The sequence below is a fragment of the Geotrypetes seraphini genome, chromosome 1, assembly GCF_902459505.1.
Source record: "Geotrypetes seraphini chromosome 1, aGeoSer1.1, whole genome shotgun sequence".
NCBI lineage: Eukaryota > Metazoa > Chordata > Amphibia > Gymnophiona > Dermophiidae > Geotrypetes > Geotrypetes seraphini.
Window position 1 is genome coordinate 298,768,603 of NC_047084.1, and position 19,646 is coordinate 298,788,248.

Consider the following 19,646-nt stretch of genomic DNA (forward strand, 5'->3'; position numbering starts at 1 on the left):
CCCTGGCGAAACAAGTAAACTAGAGCTATATAGCCTTCTCAGTGGCGTGACGAGGGGAGGAGGCGCGCGCCCCTTCCCTTCCCCCATACCTCTTTAATTTCACTGTGCCAGCAGCATTTCTAACCTGCTGCCCGGCCTCTCCATCTGACATCACTTCCGATCAGGTGCGACCTGCTCTTTGCAATTCTAGAGCAGTCAGGTAGAGAGAAGGCGCGTGCGGGAGGAGGTGGAGAGGCGCCGGTGCTCAGGGCGGACGCCCCTCCCTTCCTCGCCACTGAGCCTTCTGCACGGAAATGCGAGAGTTCCTCCTTAAAACCCAAATACAATCAATGGGCTTATTTGCGCTTTAAACAAAATTACATTTAAAAAAAAAAAAATGGTACATATCACTTGACTGCGTACGTCTGTAAAACTCAGAAAAAAAAGCTAATGTATGTGCGGCGAATGCACACTGCACTGCTGCTGTGGCCCTTTAAATTTGAAAGTGGCAATCGGGTCCTCCCAGGCAGCAGTGCTGCGAAACCACACATTCTCATTAGCATAGGGAGAAGAAATGTGTCTAGAGCGGCTCCAGTGCCTGTAGCATGGCAACAACTTCAAGGCTACCTCCGACGGTACTTAACCTGAAACAGGTACAAAAAAGTATGAGGTGCACAAAAGGTAACAAACACTGATGTGTGGGATTCTCTTTGATCACATTTTTTCGCTAAAGGTAACATTCAAGGAGGTGTTTTGCTGCTATTTCTTTTTGCCCCTCACCCTCTGGATCATACAGATTTCTTGCTCCTTGGGAGGGGGGGATGTGTACAGCTATATCACGTGTCCAACAGGAAAATAGGTTTCATGAATGGGCACAAGCAGTCTCAGGGCCGGATTAACGAATAGGCCCAGTAGGCACATGCCTAGGGCCCAAAACTGTCAGGGGGGCCCGTTGATGGAGGGCAAACAGATGAGGCAACAGCGATGCCCCCCCCCCCCCCCAGCCTATAGCTTGTCTTCAAAGACGGAAGTAACAAGTTGCCTCCAACTGGAATGGAGCTAGCTACCCTGCCGCCACAACTTCCTTTGCCGCGGTGGGTGTGGGTGACCTCAAAGGCAAAGCAGAATCTTCTCTTGTCCAATCCCAACTTTGCCGTTGACCTCGCGCGAGTCCGAGAAAGGAGGGCACAAGCCTACAAAGCGTCTCGCGGAGCCTTGCGTGACACTGTACGCGCCTGTAAATGGCCCACTGTCTATGTGCCTTGAAACTTTAGTTTACTGTTGTGATTTGGAGGGGAGATTTTTAATAAGAGACAGGGTCAGCCTGGAGCAAGCAGCTGTGGTTCTGTGCAGCAGAGGAGGTGGGGGGGCATAGAAAGCAGCCATGGCAGAGGACAGCGAAAGCGGCCAAGGCAGAGTTAACAGGACCGGCCAGAGGAAACAGCCGGCAGGCAGAGAGCTGCAATCCTGCGCAGCTTTGCTTATAATTAATACTGGCTAGCAGAGATAGCAATGAGGTGAGGAAAGGAGCTTGGGGAAGGGAAACTAGATAGACAGGAGTAAGGGAGGGCAGAAAGAGAAACAGGAGCAAGAGGGTCAGGGAGAGAGACAGAAGCAAAGGAGGGCAGGGAAACAGGAGCAGTTCCCTCAGGGCAGGAAACGACATAGACCTAGTGGCCCAGGGCCACCCAGCAGCCAAACATCTCTGATCTAGCTGGACGGGATCCCCAGGCCCTGCTAGCTAAAAACTCAAAAAACCTCTCCCTCCTGCATATTTTTTTAAAGTTCAGATCTTCACCAGCAGCATGACTAATACTGTTGGAACCAGCCCCACAGCTTTCCATCAGGCACAACTTCCTGTCTGCATATAGATTGTCAGAAACACTGTATTGGTCATGCTGGTTGCTGCCCATGAAGATACAAATCCTAAAAGGTACACGGTCACCGTGACAACAGAGGAGTTGAGAGACCAGATCACCCAGGTGGGAGAGGAAGAGACTAGATTGCCTGTGGAGTGGGGTTCTTATGCCCACCAACTTGGATTTCTGGCTACCCAAAATTGGGTGTTGGAGAGAGGGTGGAGGAGAAATGGGGAAGATGCTAGGTGGGGTAAAGAGAGCGAGAAATGGGGAGAAGGGGGAAATTCTGCATTTGGATAGGAGGACAGGGAGAGGGAAAATGCACATGGAAGGAAGGGAGAAAGTCTGCATTTAGAGGGGGAGGAGAGAGAGGGAGCAAGGAAGAGGGGAGATGTACTGCACATGAAGGAAAGAGAAGAAGAAAAGGTAAACAGATTTGAGAAGGAGGCAGAAAAATTGAAGACAGCTGAAGGTGAAAGATCCATTCCCACCTTTTTATCTGTCTGTTTGGCACTGAACAAGAATGAGGTGAGAAAAGAAATAGCAGATGGGAAGGAGGCCTGGGGGAAGAGAGATGCCAAGATCATGGGAGGGAGGGAAAGAAAGGAGATACCAGGCCATGGGGAGGGAGGCAGAGATAGAAGAGAAGGAGAGGAGAGAGATGCTAGGACATGGGAGAGGGAAGGAAAGGAGATAGAGATTCCAGAACAGAACAATGGAGAGGAGGGTGAAGCCAAGATGAATCATGTACAAAGGAGAGAAGGGGCACAGGATAGACAGTTTATTTAAGGGAAATAGAAAGAGGGGAGAGGGCGGACACTGGATGGAGAGGGTAGACAATGGTTGGAAGGAAGAGAATGATAAGAAGATGAGGAAAGCAGAAACCAGACAACAAAGGTAGAGAAAAAATTATATTTGTTTTATTTATTTATTTTTGCTTTAAGATAAAGTATTATTGTAGCTGTGTTGATAATTGTTTATTAATAATAGAAAATGGAAATAAGGTGATACTGTTTATTGGACTAGTTTTAATATATTTTTTTACTATATCAGAGACCATAACTCCTTTCCTCAGGTCAGGACAGGGATACTATAATAGCAGTATAGTTTACTGATCTGAAGAAAGAGGTTTTAACCTCTGAAAGCTAAGTGAGAAATGTATTAGTCCAATAAAATGACAGGCACTAAATTTTCTTCCCGCCATGCCACATGCCTCCTACCCAAATGCAAAATATAAATTGGCGGGCTTCCCAAAGCCCTGCCAGCTGAAGATCTCTTCATCTAGGAAGGAAGGGGGGATTTGGTCAGAGATGTTTGAAGGTTGCATAGAAGAAAAACTGCACCGGTATGGTAATCTTTGTTGTTTTGAATTTTAAAATAAAAGAAATAAAGTGAAAATAAAGAAGTAAATAAGAAAATGGGTAAATAAATGGGGGCGGGGCAGGTGTGTGGAAGGGGGCGGGGCAAGGCGGGGCAGGGGAGCCCAGTGGACTTGTGTGCCTAGGGACCCTTGACGAATTAATCCTGCCCTGCAAGCAGTGTGTTTAGCTGGCTGCTTCTCAATCGGACTGTTCGTGGCGACTCCATAATTTATTAACTTTTAATAATAATAAACCATTTTAGGTTTTTCAGGGCTTTTTCTGGGACAATAAAAAAATAATCAAACAAAAACATAGAAAAGAAAATAAGATGATAACGCTCACCACAACTGTATAAGAAAGAATCATCTCTTTCTGAATAAGGAAGTCATCTCTCATTACAAGAATGCCTTCCACAACTATGATTTTGCTGTTATTCTGATTAACAGCAAAATCATACAGTTGTGGTGGGCACTCTTGTAATGAGATTTTTTTTCATTAGCAGTTCTTCAAAGCAACTGCATTGTATGGTTGCACTTGCCTGTAATTCTCTCCCAGAGGCTGTTACAGGGGAAAGCATCCCCTTCAGGGATTCAAGACAAGGTTGGATAAGTTCCTACTGGAACAGAACATACGCAAGTAAGGCTAGACTCAAATAGGGCATTGGTCTTTGACCTAAGGGCCACTGCGTGAGCGGACTGATGGGCACGATGGACCACTGGTCTGACCCAGCAGTGGCAAATCTTATGTTCTTATGTCTTTAGATAACAATGGTAATGTTTTGAAATAAGAATTTTATGAGGGGGGCAATGCTGGTTATTACCCCCTGAGGAAGATCTGCTTTGGACAGATTAAAATGCCGGTTTCTTCTGTCAGAAGGGAGTTGTACATTCTCAACCAGCGCTGGTTCATGGATTATACCATTTGAGATAAGAGTTGCTTTCCCTCTTCACTTATGATTTGAGAGTTTATATTTACTACTTTTGTGATTAGTGTTTGTTTGTTTTTTATTATACAATATATTTTGATGATACAGCTCATGAAGCACACACCTGCAGATGTAGTTCTTTACACAAAGTAGGTGAGGCAGGGAGGATGGGACAGGCTTAGGTGATTAAAAATTGGAGTCAGGATGTGAACCTGAAATAATATGGAAATGATAAGAGGTCCTATTATCTGATCATCCACGATTATGATACGCCTCTCTCTTACCGCAAGTAAATCTACTGTTTAAAAAATATAGTAACTTATTTTGTTCTATATGGGAACAGCTAATATTGAAAATAGACAAATTCAAGTTAGCCTGTGGTAGGCCTTTTTATATATTCTTCAAGTCTTTTGGAAACATCCATATTAGACCCAATTTGCTCTATTCCAAAACCCAAATAGTAGCAACATTCCATGCTACCAATCCCAGGAGAATCTGTCTCAAAAGAAAACTATGGACTTTCCCTCCAAGAACTTGTCCAAATCTGTTTTAAACCCATCTATTTAACCGCTCTTACTATAACCTCTGACAACAAGTTCCAGAGTTTAACTATTCTTTGTGTGAAAAAATATTTCCTTCTATTGGTTTTAAAAGCGTTTCCCTGTAACTTCATTGAATGTAATCTTTGATGGAGTAAAAAATTGATTCACCTTTACCCATTCTACACCACTAAGGATTTTGTAGACTTCAATCATATGATATCTCCCCCCCTCCCCCCCCCCAGTCATCTCAAGGCATTTCTATTTACTTTGAAGGCTGGACATTCCCTTTTCCCTCAAACAGAGTACAAATCTGAACTTTTCCATTCCTAGTAAATTGTGTTAGAGAGGAAGTTCTGGGCCAGCCAATCGCTGCCTGGCTGGCCTGGAACTTCCTCTCCAAGTTCGTCAGAATTGACGTCAAAGGTGAAGGCTTGTGGGTCCTGCGCTTGTACGTGCCAGCCCTGGCTCGGAGAAATTGGAGTGGTGGCTTGGGGTGCAGGGAGAGAAAGAATCGGGGAAGTGGAGAAATCGGTGCGATGGCTTGGGGGGGCAGAGGGAGAGAGAAAGAAAGACAGGGAGAGAGAGAAAGAAAGACAGAAATAAAGAGGGGGCAGGGGGGAGAAAGAAAGACAGAAATAAAAAGGGGCAGGGGGAGAGAGATATAGAAAGAAGCAAAAAGAAAAGGGGGGGGGGACAGAAAGAAATATTGGATTTACAGTCAGAAGAAAGAAGTGCAACTAGATACTCATGAAATCACCAGACAAAAAGGTAGGAAAAATGATTTTATTTTCAATTTAGTGATCAAAATGTGTCCGTTTTGAGAATTTATATCTGCTGTCTATATTTTGCACTATGGCCCCCTTTTATTAAACCGCAATTGTGGTTTTTAGCGCAGGGAGCTTATGAGCATCAGGAGTTCCGAGGGGCATTCAGCGCAGCTCCCTGTGCTAAAACCCGCTATTGAGGTTTGGTAAAAGGGGAGGGGGTATATTTTGTATAGTTGTTACTGAGGTGACATTGCATATTTTAAAGTCATCTGCCTTGACTTCTGAAAAAAAAAAAACCCAACCAAATAAAAATGATCATTAACATTTTCTCTGCCTGTGCTTTGTATTTTTTTAAATTTTATTGTTGGTAGATCATTTTGACTTGGCCATTCTAAAATTAGCTCGCAAGCCAAAAAAAGTGTGGGCACCCCTGATTTAGAGGTTCAAATCCTCTTATCTTCCTAGGGTCACATTTGCAAATTGAACTCATTTTCTGGAAGTGTCTTAATTTTTTTTGGAAAAGTGGTAGCGCTACATGGGATAGGCTCACTAATTTTGGTGATGCGGTGGATTTCAGTAAGAGATGGTAGGTGACTTGGATGTTGGATTAAGCATTGATTTGGTTGAAATCAAAGCAGAGAACTAACTACAAGGCGTGGAGATGGTAGAGGACAGCACTGTAGCAAAATTGTGGACATGCTTGGATTACATGTCAAAAGAATATGATTAATAATAAATCATAATTTCTGCTCAGAGTATAGGTTCAATTTTATAATTTATATTTAAATACTCTTAAGTATCTAAAGCAATTCTTATAAACTGTTTAATCCAAGAATCTTTGAGCCTCAGCCCCACCACTCCACTGCCTCAAAATGCTTTCATTGTGGCAAGCTTTACGTGGTCATTTCCTCACTGGCTCATTTCTACTTAATTTCTTTCTTTCTCCGTTAATTTAAAAGTGCTTTGTGCATCTTGCTATTGCTACTCTTTGTTTATTTCATTTTCTTTAAAGTGCTTAGTGCTTACCCGATTCATTAAATCTAATATAATAAAATGCTAGGCCGCGCATGCGCACTAAAAAAATCGTGTTCTCTGATCCGTCGCAAAAACACGATTGCGCATGCGCGGGTTTTACGTCACCACTTGCTCGGGCGACTTTCAAATAATAATAAAAAAATTATACAGCTGCGGCGGCCTTCCTCACCGTGAATGGTACCGGCTCCTCTCTCGAACTGCACCAGGATTGAGAGGAGCTGCAGCGCCGGCTTTCAACTTTAAAAAAAAAAACCCCAACTGGAGATCGGCTCTCTCACCTGCTCCCACTGTGCAAACCCCCCCCCCCCCCATGGGAGGATGCGCCGCAGCAAAGTGCTGCACAGGTACTGGAGGGGGAGAGACATATCACTTCTGCACCGGTACAAACATCCCTCCAGAGTTGGCAGTCGCTGCACGTTAAACAGGCTGCTTCGGGCTTTCTCCTGCAGTTGAGTCCCTCTGCCGCGTCAACGATGACGTCATCAATGACGCAACAGAGGGACTCAACTGCAGAAGAAAGCCGAAGCAGCCTGTTTAACGTGCAGCGGATGCCAACGCTGGAGGGAGGTTTGATATTAAAGTCATCTTGCTGGGAGGGTCGCAGAGTCAGCGGGGGTTGGGCTGGGAGGGGAGAGAAGCGTCTGCCTCGGGTGCTTCAGGCAGCATCAGCGTTTACAATTCGCTGCTGTTGCTGGCTTCAGGCCTTCCTCTCTGGCCGGTCCTGCCTACTTCCTGTTTTCATGAAGACAGGACCGGCCAGAGAGAAAGACCTGAAGCCAGCAACAGCAATGAATTGTGAATGCTGCTGCTGACCAATGAAGTAGTTAAATGAGGAAAGGGAGCAGAGGGGGAGAGAATGGCTTGGAGGGAAAGAGGAAGGTATGCCAGACCAAGGCAAAAGGAAGGAGGAGATGGAGAGAGGCCATATGGGACAGAGAGAGAGAGGGCGGACACTGGATGGAAAGAGAAGAGAGGGCAGTGAATGGAAGGGGCAACATAGAGGGTGAACAGTATTCTAGCACCCGTTAATGTAACGGGCTTAAAGACTAGTATTTCATAAATATATAAATATGTTCAAAAGACTTAGCTGTATAATTTACTCCTTCTATCCTCTTATTAATGGAGAACTGGATCACATGTCAAAGCATAGCTGTGGGATTAAGGTTAAGATGGAAGATGTGAGGAAGAGATGGGGAACAGGTTTGGTATATATGTAAAAACTTATATACTCATTTAATCAGAGTGTTAAAGAACTAGAGGAAGAAATTCATCTGAATAGGCTGGTTGGGCCTTATATTCTCTGCCATTTTTTTGCTGTCACTGTGCTAAGTGCAGTTCCTCTTTCAGTTCCTGCACAGACAACAGGTTCTTGGCTTGTACAGAAAGATTTTACGGACTGCCCGACAGATCCCAAATGAAGGTGACCGCCATTATGTGAAAAAGTGGGCTGAGGAAGAGTTTAAAAGAAATAAAGGAGCAACGGAAGAGGTGAGCGATGGTAGAGGAAGGAGGATGTTTGAGAACTAGAACCCAGTTGGTTGGAATCCCCCCCATAATTAAGCAAAACTGAAACCAAACATTATTCCCTGTAAGATTTTTTTGTATGGTTTTTTTGTTTTGTTTTGTCTACTTGCTGATTTATTGATATTTATTGCAAGGAAAGTGGTACTTTTTAGGATAGTTTTTTTGTTTTGTTTTGTCTACTTGCTGATTTATTGATATTTATTGCAAGGGAAGTGGTACTTTTTAGGATAGTTTTTTAACTGGAAACTTGGAGACAGTTTGCGCTGAGGGGCAAATGGAAGAAACTCCACAAATTATATGAATGCTGCTTTTATTAAGCATCAGCGGTAAAAGGGTGAGGAACACAACTAGCACCTGTGCACAAGAGCTGAAAGGTAGGCCCAGTTAATGCAGAATCATGATCACCGGAGCTCCAAACATGAGGCTAGCAGCAGCAAGGGCAAAAACAAAAACCTGCAGCTGAAGCCTATTTGAAACGGTAAGTTTGGGAGTCTTTTTTTTTTAGTTCCATGGTAATTTTAGGCGCAACTGTTAGGTGCAGGACACACATGCACACAAACATACACGTGGCCACAATTAACAGACCTTAAAATTCAAGTAAAATGCTCCTACTTTCATGCTACCGACCTGCCACAAAGGTTTGCACGCTAAAAGATGTACATTCTTTGCTGTGTTTGTTTGTTTGTTTGTTTATAATCTGCTTTTAACAACGCAACATGCACAGTAAAATTAACTATATAACAATCATCATAAAATAAATAAAAATTCCATACAATCATAAAATCAAAAGAAAGAAAAACATAAAAATGTAATATTATACAATCTGCCTTTCTTTTCAATAACACAGCATTAACAACTCTGTCATAACTGCAAGTTCAGCTCATATACTTCAAGTGACGTTTCAATAATTTTTTGAAGATGCTTAAACTCCTCTGTTGTTTAATATAAGATGGAAGCTTGTTTCACTCTTCTGGGCCTGAGCAGGAGAAGACCCCAGCTCTGACAGTCTGTAGCCTAAGCTCTTTTCTTGATGGTATTGATAAATCATGCTGCACAGCTGAACGCAACTTTGAAAGCGAACTGTATGAAATTTTACATTCCATCAAATATTGTGGAGCATATCCCTGCACACTCAAATAAGTTAACAATAAGAGAATGTTCATTTTAATACTAATGAGCTCCTTGTAATGCATTTGCATAGGATTCTCGATGGCTGCTACTGAGTTTGGTAAAAGCCACCAAAACCCTTTTGTGCATTGGAGGCTGAACTAACTTGCAAGCTAGACTGAATATAACTAGTCTTACTTGCACAGCACTCTTGACGATCTCCCCCAGCACTCTTGACTATCTCCCCCTGAGTGAGAACATAAGAATTGCCACTGCTAGGTTAGACCGGTGGTCCATCCTGCCCAGCAGTTCGCTCACGCGGCAGCCCTTAAGTCAAAGAGCAGTTCCCTAACTGAGACTAGCCTTACCTGCGTACGTTCTGGTTCAGCAGGAACTTGTCTAACTTTGTCCTGAATCCCTGGAAGTTGTTTTCCCCTATAACAGCCTCCGGAAGAGCGTTCCAGTTTTCTACCACTCTCTGGGTGAAGAAGAACTTCCTTACGTTTGTACGGAATCTATCCCCTTTTAACTTTAGAGAGTGCCCTCTCGTTCTCTCCACCTTAGAGAGGGTGAACAACCTGTCTTTATCTACTAAGTCTATTCCCTTCATTATCTTGAATGTTTCGATCACGTCCCCTCTCAGTCTCCTCTTTTCAAGGGAGAAGAGGCCCAGTTTCTCTAATCTCTCACTGTAGGGCAACTCCTCCAGCTCCTTAACCATTTTAGTTGCTCTTTTCTGGACCCTTTCGAGTAGTACTGTGTCCTTCTTCATGTATGGCGACCAGTGCTGGACGCAGTATTCCAGGTGAGTGCGTACCATGGCCCAGGACAGCGACATGATAACCTTCTCCTATTTGTTCATGATCCCCTTCTTAATCGTTCCTAGCATTCTGTTCGCCCTTTTTGGTATGACTGGACATTAATTCACTCCATAGTGAAGCCTGTTGGACTTCCTGTTAGGTATGGGCATGAGGTGATTGCTTGAATTGGTAGTGTTCCTAGAAAGCATGCTGCTCTTGCTGCTTTGGCTCAAGAACAAAAATATTTGCTAATTTAAATAAAAGGGATAATGAACTGCATATGCATGACCATATGGATGTAAGAAAGTTAGGGAAATTGAGAGGGCATCAGAATGTTAGCTGCTTCTAGGATGCTGAAAGATTTGAACTGTTGGTCAGTGTGATGGGAGTGTGTGTAGAATAAACCCACTTCTCCTTAAATATATTCCCTCACAAGGTCCAGCCAATCCTCAGTAGTCCTTCTTCCCTATCTAACATGTGCACAGCAAACACTTTTTTTCTCTCAAGACTATCTCCACTTCTTTCTCAGTTCCTCCCCATCTTAATGTCATCTTCTTCCTTTCATCATTTTATTCTCTTTTCTCTTTCTCCCAAAGCTGTTTGGCTTTTGTTTTGGGGTAGGATGCTTAATATCCCCCCACTACCTATTCCACTCCTTGATTTTATACTTCTCTGCTCTCTACTTCCTCCTGACCTGACCTGCCTTGCCTCCTAATTCCTTCCCTCATTAGGTTCCCTCTCACTCTACTTTGGTCACTGCCCCTCCTCTGCAGGCTAGGTTCATCCATCCCTCATATCTCCGAAACAGATTCATTGCACATTTCAAATGTTTATCTCCATCTTTCCGTCAAGGATCATATTCCTATTCCTTATTCCTAGAGGCCCAGACATCATTCATATCTAGAACTTACAGACTAAAATATAATAGCAGTTCCATATCCAGAAAGCCCTATGAGTGGCTCCACCATCTACATACCACAAACTTTGGAAGTTCAGCAATCAGTTGCTTCACAGACCCTAGTGCCATTTTTATATATGGTGCTTCCCTGCCCTCAGACTGAAAATCAGTAAACCCAAAGGCATGTATTCATATCAACCCACTGTGTGCCAACTCACCTGCTAAAGCTCTAGCAGTCACAGAATAAGTGGTTGGTTTGGGGAGCTAAGTTAGCACTGACTCTCTACTGCCTTCTACAGAAATGGAAATTCTAGTGCAAAAGGCATACGAGTCTTAAACCAGTAGGTTATTCACCTCTAGTCACAAGTTGTGTAGAAAGCATCATTTATACTTTATTTTTGTTTCAGCTCTGCCTTCTGCCTCACTGGACTGTGATGCATGTGCGTTGAAAGGTGCCTTTCTAATCTGCTCTGCTGTTGATTTATTATTTTAGGGTTTTTATCCAAATTTTGAGGCTTCTCTTTGCTTTAGAAGTCCCCAGTGTTACTAGGGCAGCTCTGCCTGGGAGAAGACACAGACTCTTGTGTCTGAAGTCTTTAGTTGGGAGAGTAACCCTTTTATAGGGAACCTACCTAGCCACCCTGTTTTAACACTCTTGCAGGCTCTGGGACCATTCCCCTGGTAGCAAGGTTCGCTCCTGGGTTGGTTCTGCAACACAGGCAGTGTGGCCCTATGTTGGTCCTTTGGGCTCTATCGGCTTTGGCTTAATGCCCCCCTCCTTTATTAGTGGTGACTCCAGTACAACATCCCTCTTCTCTCTGTTTTTACCAAACAACCCCTTCTTTATCCTCCATTCTCTGCCCAGCACCATTATTCTCTCTTCCACGCCCCTCTTTTCCCTGGCCAATGATATTTGGAAGGATATGGGTGTGGCACACCAGTATAGCAGTACTCGCTCATTCATGGTGCCTTGCACAGCCACATAGGTCATAGACCCTAAAAGCTAGCCTAGCTGGGAGCTGAGCTAAAAGGAAAACCAAACCAAGAACACTTTTAACCCCATAACCGTTCCAAACTCTACCCATCTCTCCTGTAACCTCTTCCTGCTGCTGCCGCCTATCTGGTCATACTATTTTTGGGGGGACAGTATAGCATAAAAGCCCACTTAGGAAATCCAATTCCATTAGTCCCTTTGTTGGAAACTCAACATTGAGTCTGAGTTTGCTCTTACCTATTGCCTCTTGGACATCAGTTTTGGCGGGGATGAGGGAGTTACTTTGAAGGGAAGGGAGGGAATGGGGAGTAATTATATATATATATCTGAAGGGCTATCAGAGTCTAAGCTCTTCAAGCTTTGAGGTCTGTTTGGGTAGAAGAAAGGATGTAAGCCATGGATTCAACCAAGGGAAGTCTTGCCTTACCAATTTGCTTCATTTTTTTTGAAGGCATGAATAAACGTGTGTTATGTTTATGATTGCTGGCAGGGTGGTGTACATTTTTTTTTTCTCTGTCCTGGCAATCTCAGAACCTGACTATGGTAACTCGGGCAATGACTTACCCAGGATCATAAGGAGCAGTGCTGGGATTGAACCCACAACCTCTGGGTGCTGAGGCTGCAGCTGTAACTACTAGGCTGCTCCGGTTAATGTCGTGTATCTAGATTTTCAGAAAGATTTTGACATAGTTCCTCAGGAGAGACTCCTTAGAAAAATAAAAAGTCATGGGATAAGAGGCAATGTTCTGGCATGGGTTAAGAATTGGTTATTGGACAGAAAACAAAGGATGGGGTTAAATGGCCATTTTTCTCAATGGAGGAAAATAGTAAATAGAGGATTCTGTACTGGGCTGGTTCTATTTAACATATAAATCAGGGATCTCAAAGTCCCTCCTTGAGGGCCGCAATCCAGTCAGGTTTTCAGGATTTCCCCAATGAATATGCATGAGATCTATGTGCATGCACTGCTTTCAATGCATATTCATTGGGGAAATCTGAAAACCCGACTGGATTGCGGCCCCCAAGGAGGGACTTTGAGATCCCCGATATAAATTGATCTGGAAATTGGAACAAAAAGGTGAAGTAATTAAATTTGCAGATGACACAGAACTATTCAAAATTATCAAACATATGCAGACTGTGAAAAAATGCAAGAAGACCTTAGGAAATTGGAAGACTGGGTATCCAGATGAAATTTAATGTGGACAATTGCAAAGTGATGCACATCAGGAAAAATAATCCAAATCGTAGTTTATCCCAGGACAAGCAGGCAGCATATTCTCAACATGTGGGTGACATCACCGACGGAGCCCCCTAGCGGACATTTTCGCAAGCAGACTTTCTTGAAGACCTTCAAGCTTGCAAATGGCCCGCGCATGCGCCCCTCCCGCCTGACCTAGGGCATGCGTCTCCTCAGCGTGGCCTCAGTTCTATGTTTTCCGCGGAGCCAGAAGCACTTCTCCCTTGCTTCGCACGATCTTGTTGTCCCTCTTGCACCGCAGCTTATTTGGTTATTTCAATTAAGTCGCTGTGCCCGCTTTCTACTTGAAGCGCACCGCTCCTCATCGTTCTGCTCCCCAGCTCTTCCTCTCTTTCGATCCTAATCGCTTAGGTTGCTCTGTTTCTAAGCAGACTATTTCTAACTGGTTGGCCGCTTGTATCTCTTTCTGTTACACTCAGGCTGGTCTCTCCCTGCCAGGTCGAGTCACAGGCCACAAGGTCAGAGCGATGGCGGCGTCTGTTGCTTTCCTCCGCTCTACTCCACTTGAGGAAATCTGTAAAGCTGCCACTTGGTCCTCGGTTCATACATTTACCTTGCACTACTGTCTGGATACTTTCTCCAGGCGTGACGGCCATTGTGGCCAGTCAGTGTTGCAAAATCTGTTCTCCTGAAATTGCCAATTCTCCCTCCATCCCATTCTGGTTAGCTTGGAAGTCTCCCACATGTTGAGAATATGCTGCCTGCTTGTCCTGGGATAACGCACAGTTACTTACCGTAACAGGTGTTATCCAGGGACAGCAGGCAGATATTCTCGCAACCCACCCACCTCCCTGTGGTTGGCTTCTTTGCTAGCTATCTGAACTGAGGCCACGCTGAGGAGACGCATGCCCTAGGTCGGGCGGGAGGGGCACAATCGCAAGCTTGAAGGTCTTCAAGCAAGTCTGCTTGCGAAAATGTCCGCTAGGGGGCTCCGTCGGTGACATCACCCACATGTTGAGAATATCTGCCTGCTGTCCCTGGATAACACCTATTACATAAGAACATAAGTAGTCGCCTCCGCCGGGGCAGACCAGAGGTCCATCCCGCCCAGCGGTCCGCTCACGCGGCGGCCCATCAGGCATATTGCCTGAGCAGCGGTCCCTGACTAATTTTATACCTACCTCTACACTTATCTCTAAACCTTCCACTACTCTTATCTGTACCCCTCAATCCCTTTGTCCTCCAGGAACCTATCCAGGTCTTCCTTGAAACCCTGTACTGTGCTATTTCCTATCACGGCCTCCGGAAGGGTGTTCCATGTGTCCACCACCCTCTGTGTGAAAAAGAATTTCCTTGCGTTTGTTCTAAACCTGTCCCCCTTCAATTTCATCGAGTGACCCCTTGTTCTTGTGGTTTCTTTCAAATTGAAAAATCTGTCCTTGTCAACCTTTTCGATGCCCCTCAGGATCTTGAAGGTCTCTATCATATCTCCTCTGAGTCTCCGCTTTTCCAGGGAGAACAGCCCCAGCTTCTTCAGTCTGTCAGTGTATGTAAGGTTTTCCATACCCTTAATCAGTTTAGTTGCTCTTCTCTGGACTCTCTCAAGCATTGCCATGTCCTTTTTGAGGTACAGTGACCAGTACTGTACACAGTATTCCAGATGCGGGCGCACCATAGCCCGGTACAGTGGCAGGATGACTTCCTTCGTTCTGGTCGAGATACCCTTCTTAATGATACCTAACATTTGGTTTGCTTTCCTCGAGGCTGTGGCGCACTGTGCCGACGCCTTCAATGTCGTGTCTACCATCACTCCCAGGTCTCTTTCCAGCTTACTGACCCCTAGCATTGATCCCCCCATTTTGTAAGTGAACATCGGGTTCCTTCTCCCTATATGCATGACCTTGCATTTCCCCACGTTGAAGCTCATTTGCCACTTTTTCGCCCATTCTTCCAGTGTCGTAAGATCCCTTTGGAGATCCTCGCAATCTGCCGTGGTTTCAACCTTGCTGAATAGTTTGGTGTCATCTGCGAATTTGATGACCTCACATTTTGTTCCCGCCTCCAGGTCGTCAATAAATATGTTAAACAGGAGCGGTCCCAGCACTGACCCTTGAGGGACCCCACTCGTGACCCCTTGCCAGTCCGAGTAGTGGCCCTTTACACCAACCCTCTGCTTCCTGTCTGCCAGCCAGTTTTTAATCCATCGGTGGACCTCCCCTCGCACCCCGTGATTCCATAGTTTCCTGAGCAACCGCTCATGTGGTACCTTATCGAAGGCTTTCTGGAAGTCTAGGTAAATTATGTCTATGGGTTCACCTTTGTCCACCTGGCTATTTACCCCCTCAAAGAAGTACAACAAGTTTGTGAGGCACGATCTACCCTTGCAGAACCCATGCTGGCTCGACCTTAGCTGTCCATTTTTTTCGATATGATCACAGATGCCGTCCTTAATCAGCGCCTCCATCATCTTTCCCGGGACCGATGTGAGGCTCACCGGCCTATAGTTTCCCGGGTCGCCCCTTGAACCCTTCTTGAAGATGGGCGTGACATTAGCTATTTTCCAGTCCTCCGGGATCTCTCCAGTTTTTAGGGATAGGTTGCATATTTGCTGAAGTGTCTCTGCTATTTCATTCCTTAATTCCTTGAGCACCCTTGGGTGAATGCTGTCTGGACCTGGTGACTTGTCGCTCTTTAGCTTGTCTATCTGCCTGAGGACATGTTTCCTCTGGTTCCGGAATGTTGGATGTGTCCTCCCTCGTGAAGACCGACGTAAAGAAGTCGTTTAACTTGTCAGCTATTTCTTTTTCCTCCCTCACTACTCCCTTTCTATCCCCATCATCCAAGGGCCCCACTTCCTCCCTCGCTGGTTGTTTTCCCTTTACGTACCTGAAGAATGATTTGAAATTTTTTGCCTCTCCCGCTAGTCTCTCTTCATATTCCCTCTTTGCTCTCCTAACCACTCGGTGGCACTCCTTCTGTCTTTCCTTGTGATCCTTTTGGTTGGCCTGCGTTTGATCCTGTTTCCATTTTTTGAACGATGCTTTCTTGTCACTGATCGCCTTTTTTACAGCAGCCGTTATCCATGCTGGGTTCTTTATTCGATTTTTCTTGCACTCTTTTCTGAACCTGGGGACGTACAGGTTCTGTGCTTCGTGCACCGTACGCTTGAGCAGGGTCCAGGCGCTTTCTACGGACTCTATCTTCCTTGTGCTGCCGTTGAGTTTCTTCCCCACCATTTTCCTCATTGCATCATAATTCCCTTTTCTGAAGTTGAGCGCTGTTGTTGTGGTTCTTTTCACCCTGGATGATCCCAGTTCTAGTCTGCACTGGATCATGTTATGATCGCTGTTCCCCAGTGGGTCTAATACTGCTACTTCCTTTGCAGGTCCCCCCAGTCCACTGAAGATTAGATCAAGAGTAGCTTCTCCTCGTGTAGGTTTTGTGACCAGCTGCTCCAGGAAACAGTCCCTCGTGGCTTCCAGGAATTTGGTCTCTCTCACACAACTTGAGTGCCCGATACTCCAGTCAATCCCAGGGTAGTTGAAGTCCCCCATCACCACCACACTTCCATTCTTGCATACCTGCCACAGTTCAGTCTCCAGGTCCCGGTCGATTTCTTCCGATTGGCCAGGCGGACGATAGTATAGACCCAATTTGATGTCTGCTCCAGATCCTCCTGATAGCTTAACCCATATTGATTCCAAGCCGTCCGCCCTTACTGCTGTTTCCATTTTGGTTGAGGGTATGGAGTCCTTTATGTATAGCGCTATTCCTCCACCCTTTTTGTGTGTCCTGTCTCTCCTGTAAAGTTTGTACCCTGGTATGACTACATCCCATTTATTGTCATCAGCCCACCACGTTTCTGTGATTCCAATTATGTCTAGGGCTTTTTGACTGGCTATAATTTCCAACTCTCCCATTTTGGCCCTGAGGCTCCTCGCATTTGTGTAGAGGCAATATAGGTCCTGATTTGTCGCCCGCCCTGCTTTTTTCTTTCCATGGCTCGGCGCTCCCACCTGGCTTGCCTTTACTCGGTCATCCACCTCCCATGGCGTGTCCGTTTTGCCCCCAGTTACGGTAAGTAACTGTGTTTACCTGATGCTAGGGTCCACCTTAGCACCCAAGAAAAAGATCAGATTGTCATTGTAGACACTACGCTGAAATATTGGCCCGGATTCCCTAAAAGGCGCTTTTGTTAGCGACCGCCGATCATGTGTCACTCACTTAACAGTGCTATTTAGAGAATTGCACCTCTGGCAAAGAGAGGCGCCTGAAACATAGGCCAGGGTTTTCAAGGACTACATTTCCAGCGCCTACCTATGATGTGAATCAAGCCTACATAGGTGCTTTAAGGTGCCTAATGCCATTTCTGGCATTAGCCATACCTACAGTGGCGTTAGGTGCTATAAAGCACCTACATTGGAGCATAGTCATAGGCATAGTTCTTTTTTCAAAGGTAAAGGAGGAAGAGGATGCAACTGCAGAGATTATTTGCCATGGACTCTGATTAATAGTTCTGCTACTGCCAATCCTAGTGTAAGTGGCAGCAGACTGTAATATCTGCTTTCCTTTATGTTTTCCAGGCTGTAATTCGGATGATGATCGCGCAGGGAAATCTACAGCTGCAAGAGCTGGAGAGATCATTACAGCTGGCCAAGTCCTAGAGGTCATGCACCAGAGAAGGATTGGATGTCAACTTATTATCCTAGTTTTCCTGCTATTTCTGTGAAGTATCATAAGGCTAAATGCCCTGTGTTCTGATTTGAGGAAGGTCGGGCTTCACAGATCTAGAGACAATATTTGTGTAAATTTGAATGTATATTGAATCCAGTGAGTTTTCTAGAGCAGCTGCTCATGTTAATAGCTAAGGGTGTAACATAGTAAATACTGGCAGATAAAGATCTGTAGGGTCCATCCAGTCTACCCAACAAGGCAGCCAGAATTGCACCTAAAGATCAATGCTGGTTACATCACTCTATGTCCTGTATAAAGTGCTAGTTATTTCCAGTGCAATGGGTGTGTCATTCTAGACAAGTGGGTTAGCTCCCCATGGCCGTGAGCCATCTAAAGAAGGAATCCACTCCAATTTTTTTCTGTGTCCCTCCTATTTCACTGTGAGCTGTACTGCCACCTGCAGTTTTTCCCTTGTGCAGGCGAGCCGGAAGGAGTGTTTCTGTTCTGCTCTCGATATTTGGGCCATAGAGCCAGTGCTGTCTGAACACTCGGGCTCAGGCAGATACTCCATGTACTTTATCATAGAAACATAGAAATAGACGGCAGATAAGGGCCACGGCCCATCCAGTCTGCCCACCCCAATGACCCTCCCCTACCTTTCTCTGTGAATAGATCCCACGTGTCTATCCCATTTGGCCTTAAAATCAGGCACACTGCTGGCCTCAATAACCTGAAGTGGAAGACTATTCCAGCGATCAACCACACTTTCAGTGAAAAAGAATTTCCTGGTGTCCCCGTGCAGTTTCCCGCCCCTGATTTTCCACAGATGCCCCCTTGTTGCCGCGGGACCCTTGAAAAAGATGATATCTTCTTCCACCTCGATGAGGCCCGTGAGATACTTGAATGTCTCGATCATGTCACCCCTCTCTCTGCGTTCCTCGAGTGAGTACAGCTGCAACTTATCCAGCCGTTCCTTGTACGGGAGATCCTTAAGTCCCGAGACCATCCGGGTGGCCATTCTCTGGACCGACTCCAGTCTCAGCACATCCTTACGGTAATGTAGCCTCCAGAATTGCACACAGTATTCCAGGTGGGGCCTCACCATGGATCTATACAATGGCATAATGACATAAGGCTCAGACGATTGGAGATCCATCCTGGACCTTGCTCCTTTTATTATTTTATTCTGTGTTTTTCACCTTTATTAGGTGTTTTCTGTGCTTGGAGTTTTCACTTTGGTTACAGCTCTGACTGTGTAGAGAAGAAGCAGACTCTGGTCTGCAGCTGACAGGCTAATCTCTCTTGGTACCTGTTAGCCAGCCTTCACAAGTATTTTTGGAGGTCAGGGCCATCCCCGTGTTTATTTCTCATGTACTGAATTTTAGGGATTAGAGCATAGGCTGTGGGGCACCCTTAGGAGGTTCAGTGGTGTCTCGTAGGGTGTCTGGTTGCATTTTTGCCTCATCCCCCTTTTCTAAGCGTCTCTGTCAGTCTGCGGGGGTGGGGGTATCGGCAGGCTCCATGCCTTGTTGGCAGCTCAAAGATTAGCATTGAAGAAACATTTCTAGCTTGAGGCAGTGATTCTTCTACTTTCCAACTACTGTAAAGGGCTGAGGCAGGCTGCAGCATATGCTCAGCACTTGTCACAGTGAATCAGTGTTAAAGCCTGTGAGGTGAATCCGGGGAAGTCTGAAATTGAGGTTTTTGGGTGTTTCTGCATGTTCCCCTGTTTTCCCCCACCTTAAAAATCCTAATTTCCCAATTTTTACACTTTATGTAAATGTTTTATTAGCGTATTTAGGCACGAATATCTTAGCGGCAGCCATCTTGAATTTTTTTGTGATTTGGAGCTCTAGGCGCTCTCCTGTCAGGAGCCATTCTTCAGAATTTCAGAGATTGGCGTTTCCTTGTGTACTATTACAGCATTTTTGCCAAAGGTGGTTTTGGCATTTCATGTGAATCAGGAGGTTCCGTTTGTCT

At 45.2% G+C, this 19,646-nt stretch overlaps 2 protein-coding genes across 5 annotated transcripts in view; one reads left to right on the forward strand and one right to left on the reverse strand.

The window, feature by feature from the left end:
• Window positions 1–19,646, reverse strand: part of LOC117364691 — an 85,722-nt gene that overhangs the window by 40,160 nt on the left and 25,916 nt on the right. The window contains exon 1 of one of the 2 annotated variants that reach the window (XM_033954213.1): window positions 90–314. The exons of the other annotated variant lie outside the window; for it this stretch is intronic. The gene's annotated coding sequence lies outside the window, so the exon portion shown is untranslated. Of the gene's footprint in view, window positions 1–89; window positions 315–19,646 lie in introns of those variants that run through there. 2 annotated transcript variants of the gene reach the window in all.
• LYRM2 (LYR motif containing 2) lies at window positions 214–18,333 on the forward strand. 3 transcript variants are annotated; one of them, XM_033954234.1, is made up of 3 exons: window positions 214–632; window positions 7,816–7,956; window positions 17,576–18,333. In XM_033954234.1, exons 1-3 carry the CDS (start codon window positions 585–587, stop codon window positions 17,654–17,656), a joined length of 270 nt encoding a protein of 89 aa, XP_033810125.1. In that variant the 5' UTR covers window positions 214–584; the 3' UTR covers window positions 17,657–18,333. The 3 variants fall into 3 exon arrangements, with proteins under 3 accessions (XP_033810125.1, XP_033810135.1, XP_033810116.1); XM_033954244.1 differs by lacking the exon at window positions 214–632 and adding an exon at window positions 655–712; XM_033954225.1 differs by lacking the exon at window positions 214–632 and adding an exon at window positions 750–1,206.